At 49.8% G+C, this 18,393-nt stretch overlaps 4 protein-coding genes; 2 read left to right on the top strand and 2 right to left on the bottom strand.

Annotated features, from left to right (window-relative positions):
- Positions 1-178: 178 nt before the first annotated feature.
- Positions 179-1,354, top strand: CHC_T00007246001 (hypothetical protein). Its single transcript, XM_005710770.1, has one exon. The coding sequence runs from the start codon at positions 179-181 to the stop codon at positions 1,352-1,354; it is 1,176 nt and encodes a 391-aa protein (XP_005710827.1).
- A 175-nt stretch (positions 1,355-1,529) lies between these two features.
- Positions 1,530-10,597, bottom strand: CHC_T00007247001 (hypothetical protein). XM_005710771.1 is given in 2 exon segments: positions 1,530-1,687; positions 1,688-10,597. The coding sequence occupies 1 exon segment, from the start codon at positions 10,595-10,597 to the stop codon at positions 1,688-1,690; it is 8,910 nt and encodes a 2,969-aa protein (XP_005710828.1). The 3' UTR covers positions 1,530-1,687.
- Positions 10,598-10,683: 86 nt separating this feature from the next.
- Positions 10,684-13,764, bottom strand: CHC_T00007248001 (hypothetical protein). The gene has a single exon (XM_005710772.1). It carries the CDS (start codon positions 13,762-13,764, stop codon positions 10,684-10,686), a length of 3,081 nt encoding a protein of 1,026 aa, XP_005710829.1.
- Positions 13,765-15,641: 1,877 nt separating this feature from the next.
- Positions 15,642-18,257, top strand: CHC_T00010124001 (V-type ATP synthase, Subunit V0a). The gene has a single exon (XM_005710773.1). It carries the CDS (start codon positions 15,642-15,644, stop codon positions 18,255-18,257), a length of 2,616 nt encoding a protein of 871 aa, XP_005710830.1.
- Positions 18,258-18,393: the final 136 nt, after the last annotated feature.

The following is an 18,393-nucleotide window of genomic DNA, read 5'->3' on the forward strand; positions in this document are numbered from 1 at the left end:
GGCCCTGCGCGCGCACGGCCTTGCCGCGCGCGTGTGCGGCGCGCAGTACGCTTGCCCCGAGCCCGCGCTGGCCGGCTCGTCCTCGCGCCCGCTGGCCCTGACCGCCGTTGCCGCCACCCCCGTGCTGCTGGAGACGCGCGGCGACGAGGTCCGCCGCTACGCCCTCAACTCCTCCGACATGCTCGAGAAGCAGGAGGAGCCCGATACGCGCTCGCTGTCGGAGCGCATCGTCGCTTGGTTGACGCATGTGTACCTACCGCAGGGGTATCCGCATACCACTACGCCGGATTATATCTCGTTTACAAAGTACCGCACGCTTCAGAACCTCGCCTCGGCTATCATGTCCGTCATCTCCACGGAAGCACTGCTGTTCGGCCTGGGGCTCGGGAAAACCGTCGCCGCGAGCGCGGCGGCGATTAGTTGGGTACTAAAGGACGGCGCTAGTTACTTGGTGAAGATCGGTTATGGAGGTACGTTTGGCTCCAAGTTTGACGATGACCCTAAGAGTTGGCGCATTGCCGCAGACATTGTCGAGGATATCGGTGGCGCTATTGAGATCTGCACACCGTTGTTTTCGCTCGCCTACTTCCTACCACTCGCTTCGTTGGCGGTTTGTTTGAGGGGTATGTCTGCGATGACTGGCACGGCCACACGTCATGTCGTTTATCGCTCGCTAGCTACTAGTGGCATGCAGAATACGGGCGATATCGCCACCAAAGGGGAGAGCCAGGGCGTCACCATGAAAATGCTTGGCCTTGGCACGGGCGTTCTTGTATCCTCGCGGATCGGCCAGAATTACTATGCTTTGCTCGCTGCCTATGCTTCACTGGCCGTGGTGCATATCGTTGCGAATTGGCGCTCAGTTCAGTGCGTTCAGTTTTCCTTCTTTAACAAGCAGCGCGCTTCCCTCGTCATCGACAGTCATCTCAACGGTGAACAGCTGCCGAGTCCGTATGATGTGTCGCATACGGAGAAGATTGTGCTCCCGCCGTGGCTTGGTTTTCAACCTGCCGTTAAGATTGGAGTTCCAGTTACCGATGCTGTCTCGAGCTCGGAGCAGTTGCGGCAGGCGATAAAGCTGTTTAGGGGAGAGAAGTTTTTGATTCTCACTCAGGATGAAGGCAAGAAAGTCAGGGTACTTTTGAGGCCGGAAGCGACTTCTAGGGATGCGTTGAAGGCATACTACACGATCAAGAAGTATATGCAGTCAAATTCTTTGTCGCCTGACAAGCTTGCAGAGTCGTACAAGTATATGAAGCGCAACTTATCCAATTTTGAAAGCAAAGCAGCCGCGGCTGGCTGGGACACCAGACATATGCTCCTGACTGATGGGAGGAGTCGAGTAAAATGGTGACCCTTCGGTAGGGATTTCGTCCCATGCTGAGTCGCCGAACTGTATTTTTTTTGTAAAAGCAGTAACAACATTGTCGAAATAGCGTCCTTCAATGAGGTATGCACAAGTGCTCTTAGCTGGATAGCTGCGCTGCTTGCCGGGTTACATTGACGCCATTTTAGGCCTGCGAAAATTGAAATTGAACAATTATTTATTGTGTAATCATGCTCCGCTTGTCCTACACGAGCAATAGACACTGCTCTTAAACACACAGCTCTACTAACGCTACTACAAAGTAATAGCAATATCTTTGGAAAGTTAGTTATTAGTCATAGTACAATACAGTTTCGTGGACTATTCTTTTGGTTTTCGGTCGAGAAGTAGTGCATAGGCTGCAGCAAGATCTGCATCACATTCTTCAAGAGCCGACATTGACTCTTCCGATGAAAATCCTAGTGAAGAAAGCTTCGCGATGAGTTCAGGGTCTCTCGGATCTGCAGATGGATTTTGTGGGGCGTGAGGCGGTTTCGAGTTCAATGGTAGCAAGAATGGACTCACTTGGCTCCTTCCGAAAAGCAAAGGCTCGGCCGGCGCCTTTCTTGAGATTGATTCTTGCTTCTTACTCACTGCAATACCTTGTAAGTTAGACTCACTGGCTAGAGTTATCACAGTTTCCACATGATTTCCTTTCTCACCACCCTGAAAGCGAGCCACAAACCCTGCTGGAGCTTCAACAGCATATGCATTGGAGGCCAGCAGAGGATTCAAAAAGCGAATAATGAACATCTTCCCCGATTTCCCTCCATCGGTACCAACTTGCATCACTATCCTTCCAGAGATATCCTTCGCACGATCCGCTGTCCCATCTGCCTCAAAGAGAGATACTGATCTCTTCTCAATTGTGGATGTTGGCTCTTGCACCCATGCACCAGAGTCAAGGGAAGAGCAAACCAGGCGTAACGCATGCTCCGTTAGATTCACAACAATCAGTCGAACTGATCGAGCAGCGTCAATTGAAATTGCAGATGCGCTGTTTGCTATCTTTTGTAATTGGAGTGATATGTCTTGGTCTGTTAATGACATGTTTTGGCTTCGCACTGTATTCGAAGAACGCCCGGGAAGCTTCATGTCCGTGAATACACCGCGACGTCCGTCAACAGAGGCATCTTGATGGAGGCTCTTCAATTCATACATATTTCCGGATTCTGTTCCTTGCTGCATAGAATTGGATAAATCGGCCAATTCGAGGGAGCCATCGCGATAGTGTTCCCGCACTCCTTGTCCAGCCGCCGATTTCTTGGCCAGTAGAATGTTTTGGGGGATGGGAAGAACCGCTTTGGTTGTTATCCGCAGGTCGTCAAGAGCCTTCCGCAAAGCTGTGTTGAAGTCGTTTCTAGACGAAATGGATCCGCAGTGGATCTTTTGCCATCCGGTCGGCGCAGTCGTCCTTGACTTTTGTCCTAACGGACGAATTCCAACCATTAAATAGTCCTTTGCAGCAACCGAAACTTGCGTATCGGCGATATGCAATAACGGATACTCCCATATTACATGGCCGTCTAACGATGCTACAATCAATCGTTTGTTCGTCACCAGACCGGCTCTCATTTTTTCTGCTCTTTGTGGGTTGCCTTGGGCATCGAGCAAATATTTTGTATGGAAATGAGACGAGCGCGTGCTTCGTCTCATCAGCGCCCACAGAAACGCAATGACATCGTCCTCCGTTGCGCCGGAATGAACAGCTACAAGGTGTGTCCAGGAGAGTAGTCTCTCCTCATTTGACTGATTTTCTCCACTGTTGACAACTCTGAGAATAGCATGTCCGAGAGCCGCGCGCAGGTCGTAGGATATCATTTGGTCAGCATTTGCACCCCAGAATGCGCGCGGAGGACGAGCTGGTTCAGCAAGACCATGAGACCGATCGGATACCATCATGCTGCGAAACCCTGCTGCTGGTTCAGCAATTAGGTCGAGAGCTCCAGTGATTGGTTTTAGCATTCCACCGATGAAACCTTTTCCTAGCCCCTTGATAAATCCCGAAGGTCCCTCTTCAGCGGCTCCTTGAATCGGGTCTCGAATTAAACCAGCTGCTCCCGAAGCAATTCCATGACCAAAGCTGAGCGCGCCGGTGTAAAGACCCTGCGCCGGAGAGGATGCAATTCGAGCACGACCTCCGCGAATAGAGTCACGTTCTGCGAGGTACTCACGGTCGCCAACTGCCGTCTCTAGTCCCTGCGCAACAGCTCGGGGGATGCCACCCAAAGATCCAACGATCCCTCCTACGGTATTCGTCAGTAATGACGAAGATCCACGGCCAATGCTTGCGATAAAATCAGCAGATCCTTTCGCATTTGCTGGTTCGACGAAAAAATCTCGCGTCCCTATTGCAATGGAGTCAAAGAGCGCTGATGGATTCCCGATCAATGAGTTTGATGCCAGTAGCACCATTTTTTGGTTTGAACCTTGTGAGACGTAGTACTCTGTGATTAACGAGCGGAAATGAGATGCAGTATCGAAAACATGCTGCAATTCAAGAGCATTGAAGCGAAATTCTGCGTTCTCAACATTCCCAAGAACAGCCACCAGTGTTCGAATAAGAGACCTGAACCCGCCAATATGTTCTGCAGCACTTGATGTTCGGGACGATGTGAATGAAACAGATAACTTCAGTGGGCACAACTCCAGGTGTTCAACGTAGATACGGTTAAGAGCACCACTTGCTCTACCTTTCGTAGCTACAGCCCGTTGTTTTGTCCCCGTAGTTGCGTTATCATTCGCAAGAAGAGCAAGGCCAGTTTCCGCACCATCCTTCCCATCAAGTGCTTCTTCCCTCTCTCGATTCGAGCCACCAGCTGCTTCAAGCAGCGAAACCACAAAGAGCCAAACCCGAAGAACAAAATCCTCGTCGGCTGCGAGTTGCAGCTCTTGGAGTGCGACGAAAATCCCACGAAAACTTCCAATGCGTTGCTCAATTGCAGGGTACTGTCCATGAAGTGTGAATTGAAAAAATGGCTTACGGGGTGGCTCCCGGCGTGTAGTCTGACTGGAAGACATTCCATCCTTTGCTCTCTCTGTCATTCGTCCGATCACACCTGTGGATGGTGGCGGGGGAGACCACAAAACTACAGGCCATGTGCAATGTGAAAGCTGGTTGTCCAACTGTAGATCCATGACTTCGCAAATCACTAGCTGTTGACCATCGAATCTATCTAACCGGAAATGAATGCCAGAAACAGAAAGATAAGCAAGTTCAGCTGGTGTTGATTCCACAAACGATATTCCAAGGCCTTTCACAAAAAGCTCGACATCGACGTTTCCACTAGCATCCGCGGTATCTGATGGTCCATAGCTTTTGCTGTTGGCTGCAACTTCAATAGAATCCTCGACTTCTCCTCTTTCAATTTGTTTCGTACTCTTACTGGCTTTGCCCTCACCATCTCGAAAGGTTACTACTTTCGTGGGGCCGTCAACATGAACGGATATGCAGAGAGGTGGATCAAATCGTTTCGAATTCGAAAACGGGATGTCTTTTCTGATTATGTCAATATTGAGGTCAAACTTCGAGGCCTTCGCTCCCTTCGGTTTTCTGACAAGCCCTCCTTGCAGCCGAGTAACGTCTGACTCATCTGCGTGCGCAGAATCAGCTTCACTCGTCGCAAGTAAGGTAACATTACCCGCCCCATCTCTCCCGCTTGTCCCTTCCAGCACTTCAATCACTAGAGAGCGGCGCTTGACTGGAGCTTGAGGGTCATCCCACGAGTAACGAGTAGACTTGCCGGGCCTGACCAACCATGGGTGGGTTTCGTTAACTCCCGACTGTCGGAATGCTATGGATCTTGCGTTGCATAGGTTGACAATCCTGTAAGGTGGGGTGCTTCTATCCTCTTTGTGAACGATAATAGACGAAACTCCATTTCCTATCTTGGAAACGACTACACGGGCGATGTATTGCTCATGCCGCTTTGGACGATACATTTTTGCTGCAAATTCTCCTTCCACTCCCGTAACGAAAACGGGACGCGACCATATCCAATCGCTCAAGCCATCCGCAGTTGCTCGTCGAAAACATAGCGCAGTCTTATGGGATCGAAAGTCACAATGAAGAGCACAATGCTTGTCTGGTTCAATTGAATGTACTTTTGCTGCAAGAGCTATCCCATGAGGGTTAAGGGCCTCTGGTTGACACCATTGGAGAAGAGCACCTGTGCGGTTCTCGAGCCAGGCAGCGTTCCTTATTGTAACTACAAGAGCCCGTTGAAATCGACCTTTCGCCGGCCGCACTTCAAGGAAGAGGGATAAGCCATCAAATTTTATGGGTACAGGCTTGTCAATTTCGGAAACCTCCGTTCCAATGTTAACCCAAATGTCTTCTGTAACATCAACTCTTTGAAAGGACATCCACGAGCCTGAAAAACAAATAAACTTTTCTGCCACGGTTCCAGGAGGGCAACCACGCAAGAATGCCTTTGGACTTCCCGATTCATATCCATCACGCCCTGGTCCGTGATTTCGGAAGAATAAGTCCGTATCCGAACGGTTCCTAATCCAGAATTCGCAATATGCCCGTACATACCTTGTATTCACCCGTTGCTCTTGAATGAGACTGAGCTTCAACGGAGTATATTTGCCTGCACCCATCGATATGGACCTCAAACTTGCCAAATTCGGATGATAAGTACCAAAGCTACGGTGTGGTGGCGAATGGGAAAATATGTTTGTCTCTGATGCTTGGGGACTGTTGTCAAAGCCCATGGAAATCGAAAGAGCATTCAAATCTGATCCTGCGGTATGAATATGAGCTTCACGCGAGGGCTCGATCGTCCCATACCCAACCACCTGTTCCTTCCCAGAAGCACTGATGGCACCAGAGGTGGCAAGCTTAAAACTCAGCCTCCGGGGCATGATATTCTCAATAACAAGTGGCGGACAAATGTGAACATCGACCCATGAGCCGACACCACTACCCCCATCGATGGGACTTTCAGCCTTTGTATCTACTAGTGGGAAGATAGACATGCAAAAGAAGCCTCGAGCTTCTGCTTTCCTGCATGTCAGAATGGGAGCTATCGGCCCGTGTGTTTTCAGTTCGCCATCACTTCCTGTTCGAGCTTTTGCTCTCAAGCTTTGAGCTATTGTATGCAGAGCCGACATCTTGCTTAACGGATCACTCCAGGTGTAGCTATAGCGCACTCTTCCCCTCGCCTTGGGGCGTCGGTCGTTATCTTCATACAAACCCATATCATTGTCAGGGGCATGGAAAATAGCAGGTCTGATACGAATAGATCGGTTGACTGAGTGAACCGGAACTGACCAAGAAGCTCCTGCCTTCAGCAATACTGTTGCCTTTCTATCGACTCCTTCCGAACCTCTTGCGCACAACGATTTCATCTGCTCACCAGCGCTTGCAGATTTCGAGAGATCACCGGCATTGACTTCCAACACAGTACTCGTTTTGTTCACAAGACGCAATAAAGATCGAATACATCCACACGGAACCCCGTGTTTCATTGATACGGCCCATACAAATGTTTGCGAGGTGAGTTCGCCCCGATTCCCAGACGGTAATGTTCCTAGTTCACGTGTATCGGGCACTAGCGTTACAAGTCGCGCACCAGTTTCAGCAGTCGATAAAGTAACAGCTTCATATCCGCTGAAAAGTAACACGCACCGCATGGCAAGCTGACGATTTTTGTTTGGATCGGAAGACAACCCTCCGCTGGCACCAATGGCGGTCCACAGCATCTCATCAGTGGGCGTATCAACTTCTCTCTCATCTCCATTTCCTCGCAGGGTCCACCTTGTGGAATCATGAAGAAGCCACATCACAAGACTACGACCAGTTTCGTTTCTCACACTGAAAGCAGCAACACTTGGTCGACGGGCACCCGCTTCGGGTGCACGGAAGCTGGAACTCAGATTTCTCGAAAGCACTGTCCCCGAACCAGACCCTCTGTCATCTACTTCTGCCCTCATTCTTGAAGCTAAATCTTCAATCGCCGACTTCAACGCGTTCGAAACTCGAGCGGCTCCGGAGACTGTAATCGGGGTCACGTTGATGTCAATGACTCGTTCAGCTCGCACATTGACCGCTCGCGATCCAGACCGACCTTGCGATGCAGCAAATTCGATTGGAAAGGTCTCAATGCCTGGTTCCCACCATCCTTTCTCCTCGTTGAAGAGGTCCAGAGCAAATTCGAATGCAGCATTAAGAAGCCACGGGAAATTTGATCGGAGAACAGCATTTCTGAGACGTGCTTCCATAATGGGCACATACCTTCCCGCAGTCTCATCTGTAAACATAAGTCTACTGTGAGGAAGAGCGAAGTGGATGGCAAGCCGGGCATCGCCTTCCTCCCCTTTGTCAATCCATTCGTCAAACCGACCAGGCTGCGGCGGCCGCACTGAAAGCACGCTCGACTGTAACCTCACTAACCGAGAACCCACAGCAAGTATCAGTGGTGCATCGTTCACGTCAATTCGCACCAAAATCGATTCAGCATTAACAGACAAAGTCGAGCCAGGAGCCTTGATGGGCTCCTCTCCTGGGGTTTTCGGGGGATCATATCCACTACCGTCAAACTTCATAGAGACGTCACATGGATATAACATCGGCGTTTCTACATCGGTGTTCCATGACGAAGATGATCGCTTAAACAACGGGCTGCTCGGTGCAACCGGAAATGCACTACGGTGGGGTCCCAAGATCGACAGGTTCACATGAATACCGTTTGCCGCTACTTCGACACGATTGCGTCCCGTGACAGCCGCCCATTGTACCTTAGCAATGACGTCACCGCGAATAACCAGAGAACGAGCATCACCTGGATATTGATTCGCCATTAACCAGACTTCTGGTCTAGAAATCGTCAGTATTAAAAGTCGTCCATTAAATCGCAGGAGCGGAGCAGGGGCAGATGACTTCAGAAAAGGGAACCCAGGCGCCGTCAAATTCCCAAGATCCCTGAAGAGCTCTGGTTCAACAATAATACGCAGGTCCGATGCAACCACCATCACATTCGCACGGAAACCGAATGGCCGGTCCCAGGTCAAAGCGATGGATCTATTGTCCTCAGATATATTACCTGAGCTGTCCTCTTGAGGCTTAATATCACCGTCATATGAATTGCTGAATTGCTCGAACTTCCGAGTTGTCGGCATCACAAGTGTTTCCCCGTAAGTTGGAGCTGACGGGCGAATATCCACAAGGGAATTCATGTTGGCGCTCACCTCGACAGACATGCGGTAGTCAACCCCATATTCAAAGCACCCAAGGAGGTCTCGGAGTTCGGACTTGATAAGCTTGGCCTCTTCGGCTCGGGGATCCGCTCCATACATTATAGTGCTCTCAATTACTGGCACTTCAAATAGAATTTGATAGTTTGCCGGCATCCGGTTTGACGAAAACATTATTGGTTGTACTGGTTTTCTTCTTGGAAGAACTGGCGTCTTCAAACCACGCACAATGTCCGTGAATTCAATATCTGGTCTCTCGATCACGTTTTCCGTAAAAGTGAAATAAAGAATGCTATACTCTGCTTCACATAGCCTAGCATAAATGCCATTGGGTGCACATACCCGTACCCTTATTGTTGGTAGCCACTTCGCCGGGTCGTACTCTCTTTCTTCTTCCCCATCTTTCAACACTGGGATACCATCTGTATTTAGAATAACCTGCGGAACTCGGCGACTCCGCCATGCATCAAGTTTCGCGACAATACATATACCCTCTGCAAATGGGGTCAGATCCGATATTGGGCATGTCGGTGATATCTGTTGCAAGACCGGCTCTTTTCCACCGAGAGTTAAAGCTCTCCCTTCCCCCTCAGCTGGTGGCCGATACAGGACATGAGCGTTTACGTCTCGAGCATTCACTTGAAATCCGATGCGATATCCTGGGGACGGACGATCTTCATTTGAAATTGATGAGTGCGGTACAAAGAACCGCAATGCCTCATAGGGGCTCTGTGAATGACGGGGCATCACAATATCCACATTCTCCGTCACTAGTTTCAAACGCATTCGACCAGTAAGCCTTGGAATTGCGGGAAACTCTTCATGTTCTTCACCTTGAAATACTTCGCCTATGCCTCCCTTCATTTCCAGAACTGGTTTCAAGCTATCTCGCAGTGCATCAAAGTACTTCTTCAGAATGATGATGAAGCGCTGTAAGTACACAATGCGCAAATTCGTCAAACGGGCCTCTAACCATACGTCTTCGGTTTCTGATTCTGGAACGCTTAGAGACCATCCATCGCCTTCCTCAGACCCATAATTTGGGTTAATCCCCCTGCGCGTATACCTGATAGTCTCAGAGTAAACCTCATGCGCAGATGTGAGGTCTTGAACACCGAAACCACCAAGGTTCCCCGATGCTTCAATCGCCCCGTTGGAGAATTGCGTAAGACCTACGCGACAATTTGTGACGTCAAAGCTTCCAATCGCACCATCAGCGGAGACGAGGGTAAGGTTTAGACCGTCTAAATCTGCAGTGACGTGCAGACGACCTCTATTGGCAATAGCCTGTTTTGTCTGTTCCATTCTGCGCTCAGCCTGTTCCCGTAGAGCCTTAGCGGCGCTGGACGTCGTCATACCAAGTGCGTTAAAAGGATCCGAATATACCACGTCGTCACTGTTCGCCTCTCCTCCACCGCGAACCGCTCTATCAGTACCCGCAAACTGCTGTGCATCACCAGCGTGACTGACATGGGACGCTCGGTAAGAACTTTCCGGTGTTTGAATTTTGTTCTTGTTCAAGTAGAAGAAATCTGCTAGGGCGAAATAGGTCTCTCGAACGCACACCATATGCAGTGACAGTATCTTCACGGCCAAAGACTGCTCGTGATTTACTAAGTCACCACGGTACGACAGCACTATGAACGTGGTTTGGTCTCCGTGGGCGAAACTGTCTTCAGGGGCGGAGTCAGATGCTTGAAGCCCAGACCCATAGTGGTTCATCCCCGCATACGCCAAGCGACGGAACGGAGCTGTTGCGCCTCGACTCCCGTCAATGATTGCAAACGTCCTTACCCGAAAATCGAAGTCTACGAGCTCTGGCCTCTTCATCAATTTGATCATGGTCCCGGTTGAGGATAATGTGACAACACGCTTCGAGCCTGAATCGCGTAGTTCAAGTTGAAGGTCTTCAAAATCTAAACTCATTTCAAATGATATGAGCGCAGATTCTGAGCGTTCCACGATGCCATTCGATACCACCGTTTCACCACCGCCATGAGCGAACCGCACTTCTTCAAGCTCTGCAGACATGGAGATGGAGTTCGAAACTGGATTCGGTTCAATGCCGCTGCTGACAAACTGTCTTGGTGCACGATCTCCCCAACCCTTTGCAATACCTAAGATTTGACGAAAGGCATCGTGTGATACGGAAGTTCGCAATGAAGGCATCTGGGCTCTGAGCTTGACCTTTGTGTGCTGGAAAGGCCGTACACATGTGTTACGGCTTCCACAAAGGATGAGTTATGCAGCACTTGTAGGAGCACATGCACCGAAAAAGGTCTGATAATGCGCTCCGCTGCTTGTTTCCCCGCTTTTGAAACTACGAAAAGCCCCAAGTCACTAACGGCCATCTTGTAATCCGTGTATCGAATCGATATTGAATTCTCGCGTGGCATGTCCATGGGGGAGTCGCATTTAGATGCAAGTGTCTCTGAACTGACAACCTCTGATGGGCCTGTGGAGGTTTCCATTGCGAATGTACCAAGGTCCAGGACGAGAGACACGTCGCCCCCAGAAGAACCTGGAACGACGAAACGCGGTCCTCGAATAAGCATATCCATTCGCATTGGGACAGACCTATCTAGGATTGCTTTCTGGATGTCCATCCGCAATGATGCAAGCCGTGGCGCCGCCGCTCTGCTCAGAAATTGCATGATCGAAGGCATTTTCTCCCTCGGATGCCAAAAAGCAACAGATGAAACGAAAGCTCCTTTTGGTCCGTCAACAAGAACTTCCATGCCACCGATTGCTAAGTCCATGGCCATTCTTGTGGCACCACTTGCCCACTGCCCTTGAGGGGCTTCCTCATGGTTCAATCGCAGTGCGGCGATGTACTTCAGTGGAGTGTGGGATACAACAGAAAGATCCTCAATATTCTGAACGGATACTCCCGAGATCCCCCCATCAGATAGGGCTGAAATAGAGCCCGATGAGTCGCTTCCAAAGCCCTCCTTGAATTGCCCTACAGTCGGAAACGATGGGCTCGTGGCTGGCAGTGGTTCACTCTCTAGTCCATATTCGCCTCGAATTTCGCAGATGGCGTTTGATATGTCGTGTGGGTAGGAATGCAGATGTGCAACTTCGATACCAGTAGTCTCTTTAGCTCTTTCATTGAACGTCTCTACATTTTCTGAGTGCTTTTGAGACTGGGCCCAATCGTCCGCGAGGTCAGACATGAGTTGATCTGAATTACGGCGCGCGGGTAGCGATGAGTCCTCATTTAAACCGTTTCTGGTGGTCTTAGTCTCTCCAGCCCATGGAGCGCGTGGGTACATAACTTTCATTTGCTTCTGCAAATCAATCACTTGAAAAGTTCCCAACAAGGCCTCAAGCAACATTCCCGCTCCAGGTCTTGTTTCAATACCTATTCTTAGTTCTCCAAACTCAAGGCTAGAGACTGGCATTGGAGCATCAGGAAACCCACCTTCTTTCAGTTCAATAGATCCCTTTCCAAGCAAGAACCCCATTCGAAAATTTGGGATAGTGGCTTCCTCGCCTTCGTCAAAACTATTCTTCGATAGAGCTTCGGAAAAGCTACTCTCCTGTGATGGTGGTCGAATTTCGTTAGACATTTCAAAGATATCATCCGATTGCCGTTCAGAAAATGATGTCCTTAAAGAACCACTTGGTGTTGCTTCAGTCTGGGCACCATCGGAAGGCTGCGTTAAGCCATCGTTGCGACTCCTAGACCTCTCCGACGTCCCCTTGTCAGAACTCGCGGTGGAGACCGCAGCCCCACTGTCACGCCCTTGTCGCGAGAACAGCGACCAAAATCGACTCGTGGATACCGCACTGGCGCTCGCCTCCTTAGCTGCAGCGATTAAGTCCCTATCTGCTAAGTCACGAAATAGAATGACGTCCCTGTAAGAAAGGTCAGCCTCTAGTTCTTCTACGATTTTCGCTTCAGTTTCCGGCTCCCTAGAACCTTTCCGTCGCGAAGTTACGATGATGTTTCTTGCACGGCAGTAATCTTCACGCTTTTTCCGTCTTTCTCTGAGACCTGTGGCATTGAAGCGCAAAACAGCCTCCCTCCGTTCCTTAAAGCGAGGGAGAAGACGGTCGAGGGCCCAGAACCACCTTCCCCTTGCAGTCTTAGGTCGCACCTTTCGGTCGATATCTGAAAGATACATGATTGTGGATAGCAGCGTGTGGTACTGGAAGTCGTCTAAAATGATTTGGACTTCCGGAAAATGTAAATCCATCTGCACCCTTGGAATCTTTCGGAGCTCCAAATAGTTCTCGTCCTTGCCGGCTAAGGCGGCCGCCAGTGCGGCACTTTTAGTCAAGGAAATTCTCAGCTCGCCATCTATTGGCTTGATAGCATGCCTGGAGCACTTTCTGACGAAACCAGACCATTGACCGGGGATTCGCTGCGCTTCCGCATCTAAGATCCAGCCCTTGATAGAGTTGTTCGCATTGCCGGGCTCCCAGTTTAGGACTAAGCCACGCATGTAAAGTACTTTGTGTACCACAGGAGATGACGGATTCTCTATAAACACCGGCTCCCACACATGATTTGTTGAACAAGCCCTGAGAGAATCCAACGCTATAGTTGCCGTGTAAGGGCGGTCCCGCACACTGCTTGCATCCTCGTACTGCACGACAACGTTCTCAACATCTATTTGAATGTTATCTACAATTTTCGTGACAACTTTGCTGGTGAAGTTCCAACCCCACCTTGCGACCCGGTATCCACTCTGAGATCGACTACCGTCGCCCGCTGGCGGTTTACCGTCCGCAGCGCCATCCTTGCCTTGCCCGTCTGATGGAGGATCAATGGAAGACGAAGCATTTTGATGTCCTGCAAGACTGAATTTTGCATCGCGGACAGCCTCATCTGTGGCGAGGCGCGCTGCCTTCAATCGCTTCTCTCGCAACTCTAGAGCAGCCTGATCACCGTCAGACACCGGGGAGGCAACGACGGTGACATCGTGCATGTAAATCCGCACGGGAGCTGAACGCAAAGCCTTCCAGGGGACCTCCAACCTCAACAAACCAATGTACCCCGCCGTAACTGTGACCGGCAAATCGAGTCCGAGAGTCTCAAACAAGACTGCGAGGGCATCTGGGCGCAAGCGCAAATGCTTAAGCTCGAGATCACCGCTCCAGACTCCCAGTCGAATACTGTCCTTATTCAAGCCGTCGACGTAGCTTCCTAAGACTCGCACAAGAACATCGGCAACGATTCCCTCCAACATGGTGTGATGGGAGCGATGATGAGTGTCGCAAAGTCAGTTGTTGACACGTTGAAGATGATTGCTGACGAACGGCTTTCACATGGAACGTTGGCGAAGGCAATTTTGCCAAGACTAGTTAGAAGACTGTGTGAAAAGACACTGGGGAACCAGACATGGCTCTGTTGGGCGAGGTCTACGTCGAGGTAAGGGATGGCGAAACTTCTGCATGAGTGGACATTCTGGTTCCCAGCTGATGCGAACGAAGCAGCGTTAATTGGGCATTTCTAGTAAGCAGCTGCTTGGCTGGGTCCGAGTATGATCTAAACTTATCTACCAATGAACAAGTAAGATGCGCCAGTATGAAGGCTGAACGAGAAAAAAGTATGATATATTGTCTGACTCGGAAAATGCGCCCTTAAATTATTTCCCTATTGACAGCATCAGAATGAAAACACCAGCGCCTACTGTACAGTGTAAAATATTCGGTGCGTTGATCAATAAGAGATTCGTTGTCATTCAGGAAGAAATTACTCTCGGGCTCAAACCCCAAGCCCCTACAGAGTCTCTAGAAGATTGCATCCTACAAAACAGAGAAATTGCAGAAAATGAGAAAAGATTGAACGCAAGGACTGAGTAACGAGTGCTCACTCGTTACTCCGTATTGTGACATTTCCCTCCTGATTCCGGTGGCCTTAGTGAGAAAAAGTACGAACTTTAAAGCGTGCGATTGCGTGGAGTTGGTAAACTGATATTTTTAAATGTAATAGCCCCGTTCATATGGACCTGGATGGATAGTTTTGTACAAGCGATTGGGCAGCAGAGCGTTTTCCCTTCATCGAAGACCTTGCGTCCTGCGCCGCGCTTTTCGAGGGAGATAAAATTTAATCTGCCCAGCTCTCGCATGAATGGGAAGCTCTCTGAGAGGCACCATTTTTGTTTGGCAATGCATTTTAAGCTACCATTACCCCAGAACTTTCCTTAACTTTCCCCATGCTAGACTAGAGAAAATGATATAGTCTTCGTTCCCAGTCGTCGTCGCAAGAAAGCAGCAGCGAGAAGAGTACAATTTGCATGTTTGGGCGTGCGATAGATGTTCACAATGGGCATTGCTGGGCCTGGAAAGACACCATCCATTCAGTTTGCTCCATGAAGTAAGGAAGACCAATGGAAACAGGCTGCACGGTGAGATAGTATCTGGCTCTAGAGAGCCCTGCATCTTTCAGGCAGTGTCTTCGTGCCATTGAGAAGGAGTGAGCGCTGTAGTCCCCATTGAGAAGTGCCGGTTTCTGACAGTGCAGTTGCCAAAGTTCTGCTGTACTACTGTACAGCAGCTGCACTACAGCATTCCGGCGACCAGGAAAAAAAGATGCTGACACCATACATTTCTCTGCCCGCTCTTCGAGGAAAAACTGAATTGGATCAGATTTCCCCCGGTCCTGACAGTGGAACTGCAACTGATCTTTGCGTTGGGAGCGTTGTCATACGTGTGCTCCCCGCTTGTCTGGGGCTGTCCCTGCGCATTCGATAATTATGTTCAACACGCCCTGCACCAGCGCGAGGGGTACGTACTTACCTCAGAACGAAAAATTCGCCAGCACCCGTGCTTCTCTTGACAACTGCCTTTTTTCGACTGTACTTCACTCCTCTCCCGGACTCCAGACTTCGGTCATTCCTCTGGCGTCAAGCCAGATTGGTCCCCCACGACGAGGCGTCGAAGTAGCAACCCGGCGGTTTCCGCCGCAGGCAAGATGCCTTCCCTTCGCGATCCGTACACTACCTTAGCATCCCTCGGTCGACGTGCCAACTCTGGTCTGCGTCTCTCGACCCTCGCCGGTACCGACAATGACCCCTCGAACAAGAAATCCACTCGCAAGTCCACCGTCGCTGCCTTTAACCGCATGCGCACGAACAAAGTCGGTACGCTCTTTCGCTCCGAGGACATGGTGTTAGTGAGGCTCTATTTTGACCGCGCCGCAGCGCATGACACTATCGATGAACTTGGCGAGCTCGGCTTGGTTCAGTTCAAGGATCTTAACGAGAATCAATCTGCTTTTCAGCGAACCTTTAGCGAGAATGTCCGTCGCTGTGATGACATGCTTCGAGTTATCCGATACCTCACTGACCAGATCAAGGGTACCGACCATCTCACTCTTGCTCCATCGGCATTCCATGGCCCAGGCACTGGCCCTACGTTTCGACTCGATGACCTCGATGGCCATCTCAACAGCCTCGAACACTCCTTGCTCGAGATGAATGGGAACGCGGAAGCAATATCCACGCAATATAACGAGACTATCGAGTTGCGTTGCGTACTCGAGCGCGCCGCCGAGTTCTTCCGGTCCGCCCCGCGAATGCGCAACTCTAGCTCGCCCTCACCTGGGCCAGGTGCACGACCTCAGAGGGGAGGAAGATCTGGACTCATAGCAGGCGTCATGGGCGAAATCTCCGCCCTGTCGGATGCGCCCACGATTGTGGTTGACGATGAATCTGATATAGATGTCTCGCCCAATGCCTTCAACTCAGGCTTTGGTGCCGCAGGGGACTCCGGACTTCGCATGTCATCAATGCTCTCTTTCTTCACTGGAACTATTGATCGTGAGAAGATGTCCTCGTTCGAGCGAGTGCTCTTCCGCGCCACGCATGGTAATTGCTTCGTGCGATTTGCTGATATCGGAGGAAAGCTTGTTGATCCAGAAAGTGGTGAGGAGAGAGACAAAAGCGTTTTCATGGTTTTTTTCTCGGGTTCGGCCGTCAAGAGCAAGGTCTCAAAAATATGCGACGCGTTTAATGCAAACAGATACGTAGTACCAGAAGACCATGCTAGCCAGATGACCGCCCTCACACACTGTCGGACGAGGTTGGCCGATCTCGAAGCAATCATGGAAACCACAGCGAGTCAGCGATCAGAGATCTTGCGAGGTGTAAGCCAACAAGTGCTTTCTTGGACAGAAAAGGTGAAGCGTGATATGGGAATCTTTCACACATTGAATCTCCTCAATTACGACACAAGTCATCAGCTTTTTATTGCAGACGTGTGGTGTCCAGAATCAGCTCAAGATGATGTGCGAAACGCTCTAGAGATTGGAAGACGTCGGTCGAACGCGCAAGTACCTTCCGTTTTGGAAGAACGACCAAGGGGTCCCAAGGATGTACCTCCGACGTACTTCAAGACCAACAAATTTACCGAAGTTTTCCAAAGCATTGTTGAGTCATATGGAGTTGCCAAGTATCAAGAGGTGAACCCAGCCCCGTTCACAATTATCACGTTTCCATTTCTCTTTGCGGTGATGTTTGGAGATATTGGTCATGGAATACTAATGACCCTATTTGCCGCGTACTTGGTTCGAAACGAGCGACATTACAATGCACTGGGGAAACGAATGGGTGAGATGATGAAGACCTGCTATGATGGGAGATATGTCATTTTGTTGATGGGAATTTTCTCAATATACACTGGATTTATATACAATGAATTCTTCGCCGTTCCAATAGACATATTTGGGTCAAGGTGGAAATATACTGCGGAGAGTGAGATGGCCTGTGGAATTGACAATTGCGTCAACCCTGCAAGCGTCTTACCACCGCTTGCACCATATCCCCTTGGTTTTGATCCCGCATGGAAATCAAGTAAGACAGGTCTAATCTTCTTCAACTCATATAAGATGAAACTATCGATTGTGCTCGGAGTGTGCCAAATGGTGATGGGAATATGCTTATCGTACCGCAACGCTAAATTCTTCAAACAGAGAATAGATATCATCCATGTCTTCATTCCACAAATGATTTTCATGAACGCCATTTTCGGCTACTTGGTGTTCATCATCATCTTGAAGTGGTTTACAGACTATAACTCTGCAGAATGCATCGCAGATCCGAACTGCAGCCCTCCTGACCTTAAGTCTGTGTTAATCGGAATGTTTATGAGTCCAGGGAATCTGCCTGCAGATATGGTCATGTTCCCAGGTCAAAACACAATCCAACTGTTCTTGACAATAGCAGCCGTGATTGCGGTTCCATGGATGCTGTTTCCAAAACCACTCATCCTCCGTGCACGTCACAACAACCGGAAGAGATATATGAGACTCGCAGATGACGAACATTCAACCCCATATGATGACGACGACAACGGCGAGCCTTTCGATTTCGGGGAAGTATTTGTACACCAAATGATCCATACGATCGAGTTCGTCCTGGGTGCAGTCAGTAACACTGCCAGTTATCTTCGGCTATGGGCATTGAGCCTCGCACATGCTGAACTCAGTGACGTGTTTCTAGAGAAGTTGATCTACGGGTCGGTTTCCTCAGGGAATCCTATAGCGATGATGATTGGTTTCTTCATGTGGGTTGGAGCGACACTGGGTGTGTTAATGTTTATGGAGTCGCTATCAGCCTTTCTTCACGCGCTGAGATTGCACTGGGTAGAGTTTCAGAACAAATTTTACCTTCTGCACGGGGACGGAAAGAAGTTCGAACCATACACGCACACCAGCGCAGAAGAGGACGATGATCCATAGGATAACTTTCATCACTCGTATGTGGGGGAGGAACGACCACCTCAACCTGTATATTTTAGAAGTTTTCCGTATCCTCGCGAACTATATTAAGCGAGGATAGCCGAAGATCCTGCGGGCGACACTACCCCACCGATAC

This window comes from Chondrus crispus, genomic scaffold (assembly GCF_000350225.1).
Source record: "Chondrus crispus Stackhouse genomic scaffold, scaffold_67, whole genome shotgun sequence".
In the NCBI taxonomy this organism is placed as follows: Eukaryota; Rhodophyta; class Florideophyceae; order Gigartinales; family Gigartinaceae; genus Chondrus; species Chondrus crispus.